Source organism: Schistosoma haematobium, chromosome ZW, assembly GCF_000699445.3.
Source record: "Schistosoma haematobium chromosome ZW, whole genome shotgun sequence".
In the NCBI taxonomy this organism is placed as follows: domain Eukaryota; kingdom Metazoa; phylum Platyhelminthes; class Trematoda; order Strigeidida; family Schistosomatidae; genus Schistosoma; species Schistosoma haematobium.
Window position 1 is genome coordinate 51,536,897 of NC_067195.1, and position 18,574 is coordinate 51,555,470.

An 18,574-nucleotide genomic window follows, 5' to 3' on the forward strand; every position below is an offset into this window, starting at 1 on the left:
ATCAACAGTTAGAGACTCATTGGAAATAAGGGAATACTAAAAAGTTGTTTCTTTCTACCTATGAATTCCACACTATTTGAATTTTTTTCAATTAGCACAATTATGATGGATATAATTGTCCTGGGTTCGAATCTCGTGTGGGGGGAGTGGATCGTGGATGTGCACTGCTGAGGAGTCCCACACTAGGACGAAACGGCCGTCCAGTGCTTCCAGGTTTTCCACAGTGGTCTATTTTCAATGGACTCATGATTTCAACTATTGAGATTGCTAAAATCTCCACAAAACATCTGATAAATCAAATTTACTAAAGGAGAGATTTCAACTTGTAGAATGTTGAATGTATTATATTCTATAGTTTTCATTATAAATGTAAAGCTTAAAGTGATTTGTTACAAATATTCACAAATTTCGAATTCTTTATTTACAATAATCATAAGAATTATGTGTTGATACTTATCTCGATATCAGTGAAAACAGACATCTAATTCAGATAGAAGTTGCTAGTAATATTATGCAGAATCATAATGTAGACTCTGCAGTTAAACCATCTAGCTCAGTGAATAACACACTATTTGATAGTATTTATCTATAAATCTTCACGATCATTTCATGATACGATACAAACTAATGTGTAAATCTGATAAGTCGTTTAGTTTTTAAGGATAGTTAAAGTAATTAACAAATTTTCTAATTATAAATAAACAAGGAAAAAAACGGGATAATACATTATTATTCAACAGTTTACCTTCTTGGATTTGTACTACTACGTCGACGTACTAATTCACGGGGTTTACCAGGTTTATTAAGTAAATCTTGTTGTTGAGATTTTTTTCTTTCTACTTCTTGTTTAATTTCAATTAGACGTGTATGCATTTCAATATCTTCACATATATCAAATACTGTTTCACCATTTTTAGTTTCAGCTAGTATATCTGCACCGAAATTTACAAGTAATTCAACAATTTCTAACTGAATAAACAAAATAAATATCAAGTAGATCAATGAGAATATTCTATATTTTAATTTATTAAGAATAATAATACAATGGTTAAACATTATCATCTTAAATGGCTTACTTTGATTGATTCCAAAAACAACCTTTTAACTGTTACAGAATACTAGAAAAAAATTTTTAGTGTGTAAAATCATGAATACGCTTATTTCAAAACAATCAATAATACTGTGGTGTGTACTACTTATATCGACATAAGGAGTATATAACGCGAGTCAGGAATATAATGTTTCGCAGCAGAAGATTGAGAAGATCAAGACGGGAAGAATGGGGCCAGAAAGCAATTGGTATGGAAATACAGGAACAATAAAGTCTGAGACAATTAATGAACATTTTACAAATTAAGTATTAGAGTATGGTTTTTCTGTAATTTCGTACTTAATATAATCATTTGTTCTCACCTGTGTTCTGCTTCACTACAATACATGTCAAGTACTCAACACAATTTCATTGGTTAATATTTTTCTTATATTTTAAAGAGTGATTTATATAACGAATAATCATAGAAATAATTAACATGAATAAGAATCATTATCTTTGATTGAGAAATTCGAGATTCTTAATGACTAAATTCATGTGATGTTGTCTTACGTGTATCTTCCTATTGTTATTTAGGACTACAATTGATCCGTCTTGTTGTCATATGTGCATCCCGTGCGGATTGCTTCGATATAATCTTAATGAATAAGTTAGAAGGAAATTATGCTCCTTTTTTAAAGTAAATTATTAAACGAACAAAGGCAAACAAATGCTATTGTACTATAGCAACATTAGATGTAAAACACTTGGAATGCAAAGTTTTTTACATATTATTTAAGAGTATAATCCAGTAAAACGGTCGAAAAGAAGTTCTGTTAAACTAGTTTTTATATTTATAGTGATATGTCAATCATGTATTATTGAAAATGTAAGATTTCTAGTCAGAGAGGGGTTTTGTGGATATTATAGTAATTTAGTAGTTGAATTCATGAGCCAATTCGTGAATTGGCTGAAGTTAGACATTAACACCACTGAATGCTGGCTCAGAGGTTCAGAGTTCGCGCGTGAGATCGATAATTCCTGGGTTCTAATTCCGCGTGCAGGATCGTGGATGAACATTGCTGAGGAGTCGCATTCTAGGACGAGACGGCCGTCCAGTGCTTTCAGGTTTTCTATGGTAGTCTAGCTTCACTTGTCTCATGAATTCAACTATTAAATTAATTTGATTTCTCGTCAGCTTCAAAATTGAAACCATATTGTTTCAAAATGCAATAAAAGAAATTACCATTCAAAACTTTGAATTACGATTAGTTTTTTTAAGGAATCGTGCTCATAATAACCATTATGTGATTGACTATCATTGCATATAACAATCTTGCCATGTGATATATTCTGGGACATATCTATCGTTTTATCTCTTGTGATGATAAAAAACTCACCATAAATTACATTCACTTATTAAAAGGATTATTAAGAATGTTTGTTGTCTAGTCGTGAGTATGGTACGATTACTAAGTATAATTCAAATGGAGAAATTAAGTTACACAATGATTAACAGTCAAAGCTGGTTCTTAAAAAGCCCGCATTATTTTATGATTCCAAGTATCAGTAACTGAGAAGAAAAGTAAACATTAACAATAGTGCTACAGTGATAAATGTATTGATAAGTCACTAACAATTAAGGCTTTCATGATATAGACTAAATCTGAAATGTAGCCACTTAGCTAAAAAGGACTCAACATGAAGTATATTTTGTGTGACGTTAAATGAAGTGTGAAAATTCAGATTTCGAAAGTACGTTATGTTTCAGTTGAGATTTATTACTACTGGGTCACTTAAAGCGCAAACAAACTATCTATAATGTGAAAAATTCTCCAATCTGAAAAAACCTAGATCTCAACAGTGATCTTAATTATCTATCTTGAACATAAATCACGACTTAAGATAAACATCTACTAGAAAAAACATGACTTCCATAATGTTCCACTTAGTGATACAAAATATGATGCGGTTGTAAACATTGAAAAAAAAATCCTATTTATCATTGAAGGCAAAACTCTTGGATCATTTCCAATAACAAAGAATTAATTACTCGTTAACATTAAGTTTGCTCATTTCTATTACACTTCTCCTATCTAAATTGAACAACGAAAGGAGTAAATTATATAATTAATTTATTATGAATGTAATACATCCCATGATACACGAAATCGAATAAAAAAACTACGCATAAGTAAGCATGGATAGTGGCTAGCAATGGAATCCAGGACGCGCGTTTCGTCGTAGTTGAGACTCACCATCTGGATGTACCTACACTTCAGAGTTGATGTTCACTCTGAGACTCAAACCCAGCACCATTTGCTTCAAACGCTATCGCATTATCCACTTAGCTACTGAGTCTATCTTGTGAATTAAAGCAATACACACAGTATATACATATGCAATATGAGACTGATCAATTGCAGTCCTAAACATCAATAGGAAGATTCAAGTAAACAATATGAAGTAAATTTAAAACTACACATAATTCTAATCAATATATTTCTGTAGTATTTCGACAAGCAGAAATTTGTATTTCTGATGTTTCGTGATTTAATGTAATTCACTGTTTTAGAGTACATTAAGTCATGCAACGTTAGAAATGTGATTTTCTACTCATTGTGATGTTACAAAAATGTATTTATTATCCCCGTTCTATATATAAGACTCAATGTATTTGAGATTATCAATTATTGATAATTACACATAATTCTGTTTGGGGCGTTAGATCCCCAGAACTCACTTGGAAAAGGTCCTAATTTTGTAATTTTATTTTGAAAATTTAAATTTCTTTGTTTTCGCGCCAAATGCGCTCTTTTTACCTTCGTGTCATTTTTCTTGCTTGGGAGAATCTTAAACGCTATTAGTCCATTGTGTTTTTTAGTATGCTATTTTGTAACGCTTCTCAAGTATGCTTTTGTGCTGTATATATACGTTTTGATTTGTGTCTGTTGTTATCGCTCGTGCTTCTGGCTTTTTGCGGAAGATAATTCCCCGTTCGAGCTTTGACTTCTCTCTTTAGTTAGCGGGAATGGGACGCATCAGAATAGCTAGTTTATTGGTCTTTGGTCACAAGTCTTTGTTCCGTTTGCAGACTAAGTGAACTTGTAATCGCTTCAAACATAGCAAATTCTATCATTGCCATCATTCGTATGGTCTTCATATATTAAGATTGAAATGAACATCCCTTCCAAGATACGTATTTAAGTGAGGGAAACACTTGACACTAATTATATAAAAAAGTTATTCATTAGACAGTAAACGTGAATAGATTACTGAGCTGTTAAAAAAAATATAAGGAAATTTTTCACTGACAGTAATTTTGCAAATACTTCAATGTCCTAATATTTTACCTATTTTTTAATTATAATAAATAATCAGTTAATAATTAATTGTCTACGTTACCCACAATAATGTAAAGGCTTCTAGTCCAAAACTTATAAGGCAAACAAAACGTACGGTTGATAACCATATAATATATACTCATTAATATCTGCTTAAGTAGCAGTAAAAATTATATTTTAAATAAATTTAGAAGAACCTAGGGCTATTGATATTTTTCATAAACATTCACTACATTGGTTTAATTTATTTATATTTATTTGAACACGTAGATATCGGTAAAAGAGTGCACAAGATACATATGCACTGCATAAATTATTTGTTTTGTGTAAGAGCTTGGATACTGCATGGGTGTTCAAACAAAAGTAAGTGGTTTTCTTAGGGGGCCACACTCCGAGTCTTTGATCTAAAGGTCTAGTACACAAGGCAGTAGGGCAACGTTGGAAGATGCAGCCCCATGGTAGCCAGTGACCAACAATTGGTTTATACGTTACTTGTTCCTACGGGATATTTGGGCCCATGTGCACCATTAGTTTAGAATCATGGTTTTCCAACTCCACTAGGTGGACCCTCCGTGTCTATCAACCCGGTTAGATATCCGGACATTCGCTTCTCATCCACTCAATTTAGTAATCAACACACCCGCCACGAGAAGGCAGTGTGTAGGACTTCTCTGGCTGTGGCAGTATACACGTAGTCATGTGAGATCATTTCTAGAGGGAGAGCGGACTCTCCTCGCTCTCGACCGTACCAGGGCGTTTGGGGGCATTGGCTTATTCTATTGAGTTGATCTTTTTAATTTAGTAATGAGACACGTGACAAATGGATGTAGTCTACACATATATTGGACGCCTTTGTATTTCTATACAATCGTGTATTTAATAGATAGATGAAATAACTAAGTGTGGAAGAGTAAATTTTAATTTATCGATAGGGGATGTTATCTATTGTTATCTTCTTTAAATGAAAACCACTAAAGATAATAATCGATTTGCACTCACAAACATTAAACATTTAAAAGTTTGATCTCAGCAAAAAGGATTGACCATCTTGTTTTATATATGAGACATTACTGTAGGTCATGTGTATGTTTTAAATTAGTGATTTATAACCAATATTATAAGAGTCTGAATAAATTTCCATGTCCATGTAATAGAAATTTTGTTTTAAGCAGAGATGATGATGGTTAGAAGTGTAATCGAAAACGCGCGTTTCGTCCCATTTACAACTTGTCCGCTGGATATACCTGCATGTCAGAGTTGATATTCACTCCATGTCTCGTACTCAGAATTGTTCGCTTCAAATACCATCGCATTATCCACTAACGTACTGAGTGAAGATAGCCACTAGCTTTTGTAATGGGGTGAAGTTTAATAGGAATAAAACTTAAGTTTATTTGTTAATCAGTTGTTATTCAAAATATTTTATTAATTAAAACTAACTAACCCCACGTTCACAGTTGTGTTCAGTGAGTTACTATTTCACAACAGACTCGGTTGAACTCCACTTGTCTCTGTTTCTCATTAGAACTCCGGGAAATACCTCTTGAAGTCAGTCACTAGTGAGCATATGCTGAAGTTAGACATTAACACCGTTAGACACTAGCTCAATGATCTAGAGGTTAGGCGTCTGCGCTAGAGACCTGTAGATTCTGTGTTCAAATCCCGAGGAGTGGGATCGTGGATTCGCACTGCTGAGGAGTCCCACGTTAGGACGAAAAGGCTATCTAGTGCCTCTAGGTTTTCCATGGCGTTCTAGCTTCGACTGACTCATGATCTTAACTATTCGATTACTATAATATCCACAAAAAACCCCTTTCTGATATCAAAACTAAATAGGTAATTTTATCTCATGTTCACCATTTCAAAAATAATAAAACTCTTTTCATCTATTTTTTTCGTTTTAATCCATATTTTATAATTTAAAACTTTTTCAAAGTCAACCAATATGATTTATTGTCTCTTTGGAAATTATCAATTAATGAGTAGACAACATGAGATAATGTTTTTAATTTTATCGATAGATAAATAAATTAGATAGAACAGCTGTATATAAACAGAATAAATTCATGCATTCGATCATGTAAAATAAATGATTTATTTAAATTTGAAAAATTCCCATATTGTAATTTAGAACTATATATATATGGAACTCATCAGAAGTGCGCATCCACGATCCCAGCTCGCGAGAGTGGAAGCCAGGACCTATCAGTCCCAAACTACGACGAAACGGCCGTCCAGTGCTTCCAGGTTTTCCATGGTGGTGTAGCTTCAATTGACTAATGACCTCAACTATTGGAATTACTAAAATCTCCACAAAACCCCTTCTGATAATAAACATTACTATATTTTAGAGTAAAGACCGTTGAGGATCTAATCGAAAAAAATATTGATCTAAATTATTTAAATCTAACTGTAATTACAATTTACCTACCATTTCAGCTATTAATAATTTTTCTACTCGAACATCACTTGTTATCTGTTATTGTTATTGATTGTACATTAGTCAATTAATTTGATTTGAAATAAGGTGTAAAATTCTATTAATGTAAATTGCAGTCATATATACATACAAATACATTCTTCCTCCCTAATGTCTCATATTAACACGGCGCTCAAACATTGTGAAACTATTCGATCAAATTTAGATGAAAGTTTTTATTGAATATAGATGAATTCCTTCTAAATATCTATATGAATGTTTCTCTTTTTTTAAGTTCATTTAGAAAACAATCTAATTTTGAAACAACAAGTCATTAAATTTTGTTTTACATTTAATCTCTAAAACTAATTTATTTGATTTAGGATATTTAATTGTGGTTTATTTTCTTTTTTTAAAAATTATTTTATCTATTAAAATTATGTAAGAGGAATGTTATTTTAGAAAGAGGTTATGTAGAGATTGTAGTAATTGAATATTTGGATTTATCAGTCAATTAAAGCTAAATCATCATAAAAATGGTTAAACGTTGATGCGCATTGCTGAAGAGACCCATATTAGGACGAAACGGCCCTTCAGTACTTCCAGGTTTCCTATGATGGTCTAGTCTACATTGACTCATGAATTCGACAATTAAATGTTATTTCGGAGAGACTATAATTTATGAACGAACTAATCGAGTATAAGATAACAAGTCTTAGATTTTGACGAGAAATTAACTAGTCCATTTGGTTAAAAAGAGTTTTGGCATTGTAGCTTATGTCAATTCGTGATGAAAACTTTAAATCTAATTCTTAACTTTAACCATCTACTGTAAATCGTAATTATACTTCCTTACACAGGTTTATGATCCACATTTGGTCCTAGTTATTATGTGGACGATCACAAGGTCAGTCTAACGTCGCTCAAAGGTCGTCCATAAATTATAGTCTCACTTTGAATAACTTTTAGTTTTTGTTTAATATGTATGTAAATTGGAAAAATTTCAAAAGTTAATTTATATAAGCGTATATTGTCAATGTTCGATTGTTTATTTTGTCAATTTGGAAGACTCTCGCGGTCTCCCACATTGTACGAGCATTCCATGTACCTAAATAAATGGTTGCTCTGGTTACCAGAAGGGACATCAGCCTCGTGACTTTATTAAGTCTACTTTGTAAATCTACAACTCTATCACTTAATTATAATTCAGTCAATGAGGGAAACATTCAAAAAGACGAATTCTTATGATTGATCATGTAAAAATTGTAGTGATCGCGAACGTAGCTAGAGAAGGTCAATTTATTGGTAATATATACAAAATTACAGAATATCTTAGCGAAATACGAGAATTATAAATTAAATACTTCATTTGCACACCTTCCATCAATTGTCTCTTACAAACTTTATAATTTCTTCATTCCTGTTGTTATTACAATTATTCTTTATTTACATTTCTGTTCTTTTCAATCCGATCTCCTCAACCTTCGTCTAACAGGGATTCCACTTCTGACTGATGTTACATACTACCTGTGTCTGTCGATATAAGTGGCACATACCACATTACCACTAAGTGGGTAGTACAAAAATATCATTATATTTATCGTTTGTTTAAAACGGTTTTTTAATAATGCTTAATTGTTAAAGATTTAATTACATAAGGAGATCTACTTGGTCACTTTTTGACCGACTACACATGGACATCCACGAAACACTATATATATTTTCGTACTGTATGTTAATCAGATAAATCATTATGTGGGAGATAAGACTATTTTCAGTGTCAAATATAGTCGGATTGGATAATAGATCTTGTCATAATAAAGTACATCTTATTAGATTTCAATACAGTGTTCATTGTTGTGGTATGAAAGACCTCATAATTAGAATTAAGATATTTTTACCTTTCATATTTTAACAAACCAGTTAAAGAAAGGATGACAAAATTGAAAGTTTATGATCCTATTGAATGCAGATGTAAATTCTATAAGAAAGTAAACAATAATAATAAGTAATGCTTGGTAATTTCTCAAATTTCAACAACTGTTATCTATCAGCGATACTAATGGTTTATTAAAACATTGTAAACGATGACACTTAAGCAGTAATGATCAGAGTTTAAAAGAATTCAAAGGAAAATTCTTAACAACATATTTTTTAATTTTTTGAAGAAAACGTAATCTCCAGAATTCCTCAAATCGATAATTATCATGTTCCCACTAGTGACTAGCTAAAGGAGAAATTTTCCGAATTTCTAATGAGAAGCTCTGACCATTGAAGTTCAACTGTGTCCAGTATGAGGTAGATAACTAGCAAAGACGATGAAAAAGTAGTCAGGTAGTATCTTAGATGGGTTGAAGTTAAGTTCGTACACCAGTGGATACCAGCTCAGTGGTTTAAAAGTTAAGCGTTCGAGTGTGGGACCAAATGTCTAGGGTTCTAGGAAGTTGTGAATGAGCGTCAATAATGATTACCATACTAGAACAAAATAGCTGTTCAGTGCTTGATAGTCTTTAATGCTTGTTTAACCTAGATAGACTGGTGATTTCAATAAAAAATAAGATTCAGTTTCCACAAATTATATAAATCTACAAGCTACTCATGAGTAAGCATAAACCACATATTGAATAATATACACTTACTTGACACCAACAAGCTGCAATATGTATTGCTTGCCAACCATCTTTATCAAGAAGATCAATTTTTGCTCCTCGTTTTAACAAAAATAAAACAACTTCTTCAAAGCCACTAGCAGCTGCGATGTGTAACTTTATCAAAACAAAAAATGTATTTTTAAGGTTAAGATGACAAACGATTGAAAATTAAGCTAACGAAACAATTATTTAAAATATAATATTGAATGGAAATTACATAAGAAGACTGTTTTCGTCATTAGCTGACTAGTAAAGTGTTGGAGGCCAGAGAATATTAAATACATTTTCCGCTCATGTTTAGAATTTCACAGCGGGGCTCACACGGTGCCAAATTCAGAATCCTATCTCTTGAGGTGAATTTTGTTGAATTTCTAGCTGAACGCAATGATTGGTAATTTATAACATGTTGTCTGTGAGATAGTTATTACAAATGAAATTGTTTGATGGCCACACCATGTTGAAAGATGAATAAAGCTAGAAATCTGAGTCGTTGAATTCTCGTTTAAGGATGTAAAGATATCGTGATCTCCACGAAAAATATAGGTCCTGGATTTTGTCAAATTTTAGGGATGTGAATGTGCATTCCTAAGAAGTCTGAAACTTATGTTGTAAATAACAACCAACAGGTTTCCAAATGTTTCCCTTGACGATAACATCTAGAAAAATGAATTATTTACAGCTTAATAGTTCAAGTTCAAAAACATATAAACTGAAACTTTTTTCATAAATGTTTACAAAACGAAGAAATAGATTGAATACCAAGTAATGCAATTTGAAAATATATGTGTTCTATGTACCCGTAAATTCACAAAATTCTAATGAAGATTACAACCGTTTCGAAAACAAGTTGTATTCGAGCGGATAGTTATTTTGAATTACCTCATTATCTTGTTCTACAGTGATTTATTCATTATTTTATTAAAATCTTTCAGTTAAGCTGTAAGCAAATAGGTCTAATAAACATTTTTTTTAAATAGTGAAATTTAGCACCGATTACGACTAGTTTACGTCCAAAATGTACTATTTATAAATTTGAAAGGTCATTTAAGAAGGTAGTTATCGAGAACAGAGGTTCACTCAGAATATTCTACTGTTTTTGAATACCCCATATGAATCATAAGACTATTATTATTATTACTTCCATTATTATGTAATTACTCGTACCAAGACACATTGTCTTTCATTTATACGAACCTATCAAGATCTTTTTTCTATCCATAACTCAATGCATAACAAATATTAACTAGTAGGTAGTCAATAAATTCAGAACACACAATACCAGTTTCATCAAAAATTAAATTTCTTAAAAAAAATAGACAAGAAAAAGATAGGACGTGTAAAATTATTTTGGTTTTTTTACAAAAATCTAATTTACAGATTCATCATAAAAGAAAAAAGCAATGAGTTGAAACAGAGTAAATTAAGGGATGTAGACTGAAGCCAAAAATAACGGTATAAATGGAATTATAGCAAAACTAATGATGAATACAATTTGAAAAATAAAGCACTGAACAAACAAGCATAGAGATTCACTAAATTTTATCACGCATAGATAGATAGATCAAAATGAAATTATCTTTAGTTACGAAGAAAAATTGAAAAGATATTTTTCTTGCTTAAAAAAATACGATAACATCAGAAGGGTTTTTTTGAGATTGTAGTAATTTTGGTAGTTAAGATCGTGAATCAAGTGAAGCTAGATCACCATGGAAAACCTGGAAGCACTGGACAGCCGTTTCGTCCTAGTATGAGACCCCTCAGCAGAGCGCATCCACGACCCCGCCCCGCGGGATTCGAACCCAGAATCTATCAGTCTCGCATGCGAGCGCTGAACCACTAAACCACTGAGCTGGCATCCAACGGTGCTGCTGTCTAACTTCAACTAATCCACAAAATTGAGCTATTTTAGGAAACCCATCCGTTATTTATTTTATTCTAATCTTCCATTCAGTGGTTATGCTGCAATATATCTTTGCTAATGTGAACAGTATCAGCACATAATTTATGAGTCATTGTTTTTCTAAATGAGGATTTGATAGATATGAGTTAGTTTCTGTTATGCTTGAGTCTCAAGTTTTCTTTTATTAACTACTGTGATCAGAACATTCGAATATAGTAGTTTGGTTTTCGATACTATCACTAATGTGAATTTTATTGACCAAAATATAAATACTTTTCGCTTTATCTTTTATGGTAATAACAAATGTGCCATTTTCAAAACGTATCCAAATTCGATTTGGTCATTGGTAAAACTAAAGTTTCTAGTCTCTTCGTTATTATTTCTGTAATTATTCGGGATATCGGTGATCCGATTGAACGTCTTTCTTGTTTTCATGTTTCACCGGAAATATGTTGTTACACACAACTTGTTGAGCTAAATTAAACTTTGATTTTGAAGCGTCATAAGCGCTGAGTGATTTGTATAATTGGTGACGAATAAGGAAATGTTCTGTGGTTCAGTCGAGATGAATAGGGTTATAATGTCGAAGGATATAATAATCTATTGTGGCGTTTGAATATCTTTGATCGTATCTAAAATTGTATTCCAGATATGATAGCATGATTGCATAAGTCCACCAGACGATTTATTGCTTTTGACATTATTTTTAACCCGTTGTATGTAAGAGTTTGATAATTCCTTATGTATAGATGCTTAGATTTTTTGGTCCACCATAAGAACTAATCAGGAACAAAATCCGTTTTCTCAGCTACGAACCACCTTTATCATTTCAAAACCTAATGACATGCACTTTAGCTGCAAGCGTTTCGCTGAAATCATAAACTAATCTAAGTTAGGCCACTATTGAGAACCTGGAAGCTCTGAACGGCCGTTTCGTTCGAATATAGGATTCTTCTGCAGTGCTCATCTGCGATTCCGTACGCCATGATCTTCAGTCTCGCGTATGAACGACTAAAATTCAGACATCCAGCGTAATAGTGTCTTACCTCCATTAATCTATGGCATTGCACGAACATCTTCGATTGTCTTCGGTGAGCGAATGCCTCATACTCGACATGGCTTAGCCCCACTGGTCACGGCTTCTCACTAGAACTTCGGAAATTTCCTCTCGAAGCTAGTTGACTGGACGGCCGTTTCGTGGGTGTGTGCTCCTGACGAGTACTATATTAGAAGGAAATATCCATCAAGTCCCCTCAACTTTGCAATAGTGGACTTACTCAGATCGGTTCACGATTTCAATGAAAGTCAACATTCTCCACAACTCCTTGCTGACAATTTCATAAGTATATCCGATTTACTTTGTCCTTATAACTTGAAAATTCATGTCAATCTATTATTAATTTTTCAGAGAGATTCTTGATCATTTATATGACAATCTAAATGAAATCGTCCTCTTATTTTTGATTTTGATAAGTATGGAAACTGATTTTTTCCCGTCAACAGATTTATCCAACACGCTTTTGGTTCTTATGAAACTGTCTCTAAATATATTTGTACATGAATAGGAAGTCATTCAGTCAGTCATATGCAGCACAGGACTTGACAGAAATGTGTATCGTTTCATGTGACCATACTATTTGGGTGCAACAAGATGGAGTTACTAAAACAAATCTCGAAGCATTGGAAGTAGTAACAGTATCAATTGCAGTAGGAAAGATTGAATGAATTCACGAAATCGAAGGCAACGAATATATTGAGAGAAGCAGATAACTAAATGTTTCAGTGGTTGCATGGTAGTTTATACACAATTATAGGTGAGTTATGGTGAGTAGATAGGTTATTTGCCTAGCCAATATCACTAATCGCTAGATCACGTTCTGGTTAGTCTGTCAACTTTAAGATAAACATAAAATGTAAGCATTATATGCGGTACTTAGCAATAGAGATTTGTCCATATCCAAATATTTTAACGTCATTTAGATAAATCGGAAAGGCTCTTGAATGAATGTAAACTAACATAACCGGATTGCACACTATGACAATAACAAAACAAAATGAATCTATTAAAGCCCTCATTATATGTATATAAAATTCTTCAAATATTTTTATTGATGTTTGGTGTCACTGTTAATCTTACTCTAAAACATATGAATACCTTAGTTTACTCTTCAGTCGGAAAGGTTTATTTGAACCTTCATATACACTGACACTAAATAATACTGACATCCAAATTTTAACAAACTTTGTTGTCATTAGACGTTCTTTTCGTATGTAGCAACCATTATGATGAATCTAAGTCTTATACTTTAGATTTTTGTTCATATAACTTTAACTAAAGAATTTGGTGTACTTCTGAGTCTATGGAAACAACTAAGTGATGTCTGTTTTACTCAGAATTTCTACATTTTTGCCAAGATATGCTATGAGTGAATAAGCATTTATAGACATTAGGGTAAATACATAGACTTTATAACGCTTTATCTAATGTACATATATAGTAACAAACTGGGACCATAACGTTTGGAATTGAAAATGAAGAAAATCAATAATTTTAAAGTCATATGTGGGAATTTGTAAAGCATAAATCATAAAACACTAAGTAAAGAGATCAGTATAATTGGTTAAATTAAATTTCAGGATTAAGAATAGTTATTATCACTTCATGATTAAAATAATTTTTATCTGTGATATACGGTATACCATGGAATCGGTATTATTGTTTTTAGTTTATATTTATAAATATCTCTTATTGTTGAGAGATAAGAAGAGAAGTGTGTAAACCGTTCCTGAATATACGTAATTAAACAATAATGATATCGTACTATAATAAATACTACTGAAACATAAAATATTAGTACATTTTTAAGATAATCTTCATATGAATATAGGTAATATGTTAATTGAGATGAGATATAGCTTATCATTAGTATTATTAAACCTAGCAATTACTTAAATAATGATTAATCAGTCAAGATATTCAAATCATAATAAATCTGTTCAGTTCATCTTTTTTTAACTACAAAGCGGAAATCCAGTTAAAGCTTAGGTTATTGAATTTGGATAATTTCCTTTTTTTAAATTAAAAACTTAATGATAATGTGACTGGTGAGTGAATTACAGAGGAAAGAAAAAAAACATATGATAGTGACTTGATGTCTTATTTTATACTGGAGGTGTGGTGTGTGCTACTGATATCCATAGATGTAAATAGTATATATCATCAGTCGAAAGTGAAATGTTTGGTGGCAGAAGGTTGAGAAAATCTGAGAGAAGAGAACGAGAACAGTGAGTGATTGGTATAGAAATGAAGGAACGATAAAGTTTGAGACAATTTGTGGACATTTTGCAAATGACGTATTTACTGTATGGTTCACAGATTTTACTAAGATATTCTGTAGTGTTGTATTCACTTTGTCTCCGCCTGTGTTCTCATTCATTATAGAGGGTGATATGAATATGATTTGTATATTTGTGAACACAATAATAAAGTTACTGATATTTTATCCTTTGTACAGTCATGATTTTCTATTTTGAAAATAGTCTACGACAATTATACACAAGTAACCTAACTGGGAACAAATAACTCAAAGGTAAAATCTAATTAGCAAACAGAATGTATGAAGTAATTTATCACAAGTTCATATTAATTGATTTAACTGGTAAGTAGAATTTATTTCAATGAACTAATTGAATAGTAAGTATTTCATAGAGCTTTTAATCAATGATAAAAATAATATCTTGAATTCATTGAAGTTAGAAATATGAATCATTCATGAATAACTCAGTAGTTTTAAGTAGTAGTTTACAGTTCTTTATTAGCTTCGATGTTGTAATAGAAATAAATGTGTTTGTCTGGATCGATTAACCGTAAAATGATGGTTTTTATTTTTTGTACCATATCTGCAGTGAAGAATTCCAATACCAGTAAAATCATTAAAATGCTTTTGATTTGATTGGTCACTCGGTCACTGAAGTGTAGGAATATTCAGATAATTAAAATTATTTCATTCTTTCAATTGAAGAATAGTGTTTCTTAGGTTCTGAATATGTGATATATAAGAACTGCAAACTGATATAGATCAGCCACTTTATGTCAGTACATTATAAACCCATTCTTCCGTTTATAAAAGATAATGATAATTTAACTAAAAATCAACTCATCTCCATATAAAATAATTAAAGTAAGGCCACTTAGCTTTACTCACCATAGATGCTCCTTGTGCATCTAGTCGATCAAGGTCTGCACCAGCTTTGTATAAGGCTTCCATATCTGCAAGCATTTCACATTCTGGCACCCGATGCCAATCGTCTATTTCTTCTTGTGTTATGCCTTTTAGAACAAGAGAAATACACATATTATCAAAATCTTTATTTTTATCCCCTTTTTTGTTGTTTTTCGATATAAAGGATATTTTGGAAAGGTAACATGTTTACAAGATTCATTTCCATGAGATATCACTTTACTGATAACAGAGCTGCAAAAACATGTATATGAATTAGGTGCTTTTATGAAGACATATATCTTGAAGGTAGATTTGTGCCACAGACTGACTCCAGCTGAAGAAGCATAGAAAATCAGAGATCACTGAACACCTGTCTCATCCAGTTCAAAGACTCTTCAGAGATGAGCATTCTTGACAGACTTCGACAGTCATGAGCATAATACTTTCAAACTACTGAGAAAACTCAGATTATCCACATTTTCGAATACCGTCTAATATCGTTTTATTTTATCATCTAATTTTAATTATGGTTATCTTGTATAAATTGAGTAGATTCACATATTCACAATATTATACACAATGACTTACCTTTTAAATCATGAAACCTAACCTTTTAACCTGATCTGTAGTTGTTTCAAATGAATTTAGATTATTCATATGACATATTTTTACTTACTAAACCGTGTAGTCTGTAATTATGCGGTTATAATAGATTAAAACAGGTATACACTAATTATGATGAACAACTACCTAGTTGAAGGCTCCGAGAAGACGTGAATAAAACAGTAAAAGCACACTAAAGAATTAATCACCACAAAATTGTTTTATAACTAGGCCGGATAGTATTTTTTTTGTTATTTTCCAATGAGTAGAAAAATTGCACTTCTAGTGTTTCGTCACTTAATGTAAGCCACTTCTTCAGAGTAGATATATAATTTTCAACCCAATGTTCGATTTATTTGAAACTATCAAGTCTAACCTTGGTATTGATAACTTATAAGCTTAATAGCGTTGACTCCTTTTTTGTTTTATTACTCCTGTAGTCAGAATGAAAACTTGCGACACTTTTATAAAGTATAATTTATAAATACTTCATCTATTTCTATTTTATGACATTATTCATTAGTTTATCTTACATTTACATTTAGTATCATACCTTCGACATTCTAACAATGTTTCGAAAGTACCAATAATTTAACAGCATCAGTATCTCTGTTTATTTCATCTTAAATAGTTCCATTTTCTAATTAAATTTTTGAAACAATCCATATTTCATTGAATCTTTGGAAAATAACCAACTTTCATGAACGCGGTTCACGTACTAAATGTTCCTGAAACATAGAAAATTCTTGTACCTCTGAGTCTGAAACTCATTGATGATCTGTGCAGCCAAATCGGGAAATCAAATTTTTGGCATTAGTTCAAAATAGTTTTATTCAAGAGGTTATGAAGACAGATGTAATTTATGGCCGGTTTTCATTACCAAATGATATCATTTGGGAAGCCACTGACAGTCACATGGTTGGTCTTAGTTCTTTTCAGATATGCTAACCCATGTCACCATCAGAAATAAGACCTGAGACCTTCAGGTTTCGCCTCAAATACCTTACATTGAGATCGCATGTTTAAAATTCAGTGACCCGCAGTTTTCCAACTTTAATAATTGGTTGTGACTGTTAAAATTTAATTATGTCGCGTTTTACTGTGAACCGATTGAAGTTGGAGATGCAGACTAGTGATTTCAAGTTAGTGGTTCAATTGCAAGGAGCTCTCTAAGAGTTTTAAAGTTAAACTCTTGGTTGAATTTTTGGTGCATTTTTTCCGAATAGTTTCAAATCAGAGGGGAACGATTGTTTAGTGTATTATGGTTTCAATCAGTCCTCAAAAAATCACTTCATGGGTTAAATCGAAAGTGTCTACTATAATACAGTATAAGTTTCCTAACTGGTATAGATGTGTACACGAATCAGAAAATAATCATTTCGGTATTGAATTTCGTCGCATATGACTACCGTCTAAACTGTATCAACATTCTGTTTTTATGAAATTTAATCTAAAATGGTTCATTTTCAATAAAATCGACGAAATCGATTAACAATAATCATCGATACAAATTAGCGTTTTTCAGTTGAGTGTTTTAATTAAGCCATCAGACACATAAATTCAGTTATTTATGAATAAATATCTAGAAGTTTGAAGGTATGAATGTGTGTACACGTTAAGCAAATAGAAAGGTGGATTATATGATGTGTGTATATGCTCACATAATCAGCCAAACATATGAAGTACGTGAAACAAAATACTAAACATTTAATCAATTAAAAGCCAGCATACTTGCAACTCCACACACACAAAGACACGGAAAACTCATATTACCTTTTATCTATCTGTTTATTAAGATGTCAGGTTTGTTTAATCGATTGAGCTAAAATTTACATTTTCTGTTCTCTTATTAACAAGTTATTTGATGTAGCCTAGTTTACCTGAAAACACATAGCTAGACAGTTTTTCTTCAATTTCTAATTACGTATTCCATCTATCTAACAGAAGGTATTGAAAAGGATGTGCTATATGAACTACATTCTTAGCAAATCAGTATAGTCATAGAATAGGTAAATAAACACGAAAACGCTTGAAAGTTTGTACTAAGTGAGCTAAAACAAGCCATTTTACAATATCAATGCTTAATATCCAACTGTGTTGATGCCTAACTTCAACTAATCCACGAAATTGAGCGACATATCCACCACTGTCTTCAGTGAGTTACTATCTCACAACAGACCTGGTTGAACTCCACTGGTCACTACTTCTCACCAGAACTTTATGGTGATTGTAGTAATTTAATAGTTGAATTCATGAGTCAATTAAAGCTAGAAAACCACAGAAACCCTGGAAGCACTGGATGACCGTTTCGTTTTAGTATAGAACTCCTCAGCAGTGCTCATCCATGTTCCCCCTCTGAGGATTCGAACCCAAGACTCTCGGTCTTTCGAGCGAAACATTAACA

The 18,574-nt window shown here is 32.0% G+C and overlaps 1 protein-coding gene across 1 annotated transcript in view; it reads right to left on the minus strand.

Annotated features, from left to right (window-relative positions):
• MS3_00003829 (uncharacterized protein) overlaps window positions 1-18,574 on the minus strand; it is a 103,645-nt gene that overhangs the window by 19,198 nt on the left and 65,873 nt on the right. The window contains exons 6-8 of the mRNA XM_051211690.1: window positions 15,550-15,674; window positions 9,433-9,558; window positions 746-969 (exon numbers count right to left, since the gene is read on the minus strand). Of these exons, the coding sequence (XP_051071778.1) occupies window positions 746-969; window positions 9,433-9,558; window positions 15,550-15,674 (475 nt within the window). The remainder of the gene's footprint in view (window positions 1-745; window positions 970-9,432; window positions 9,559-15,549; window positions 15,675-18,574) is intronic.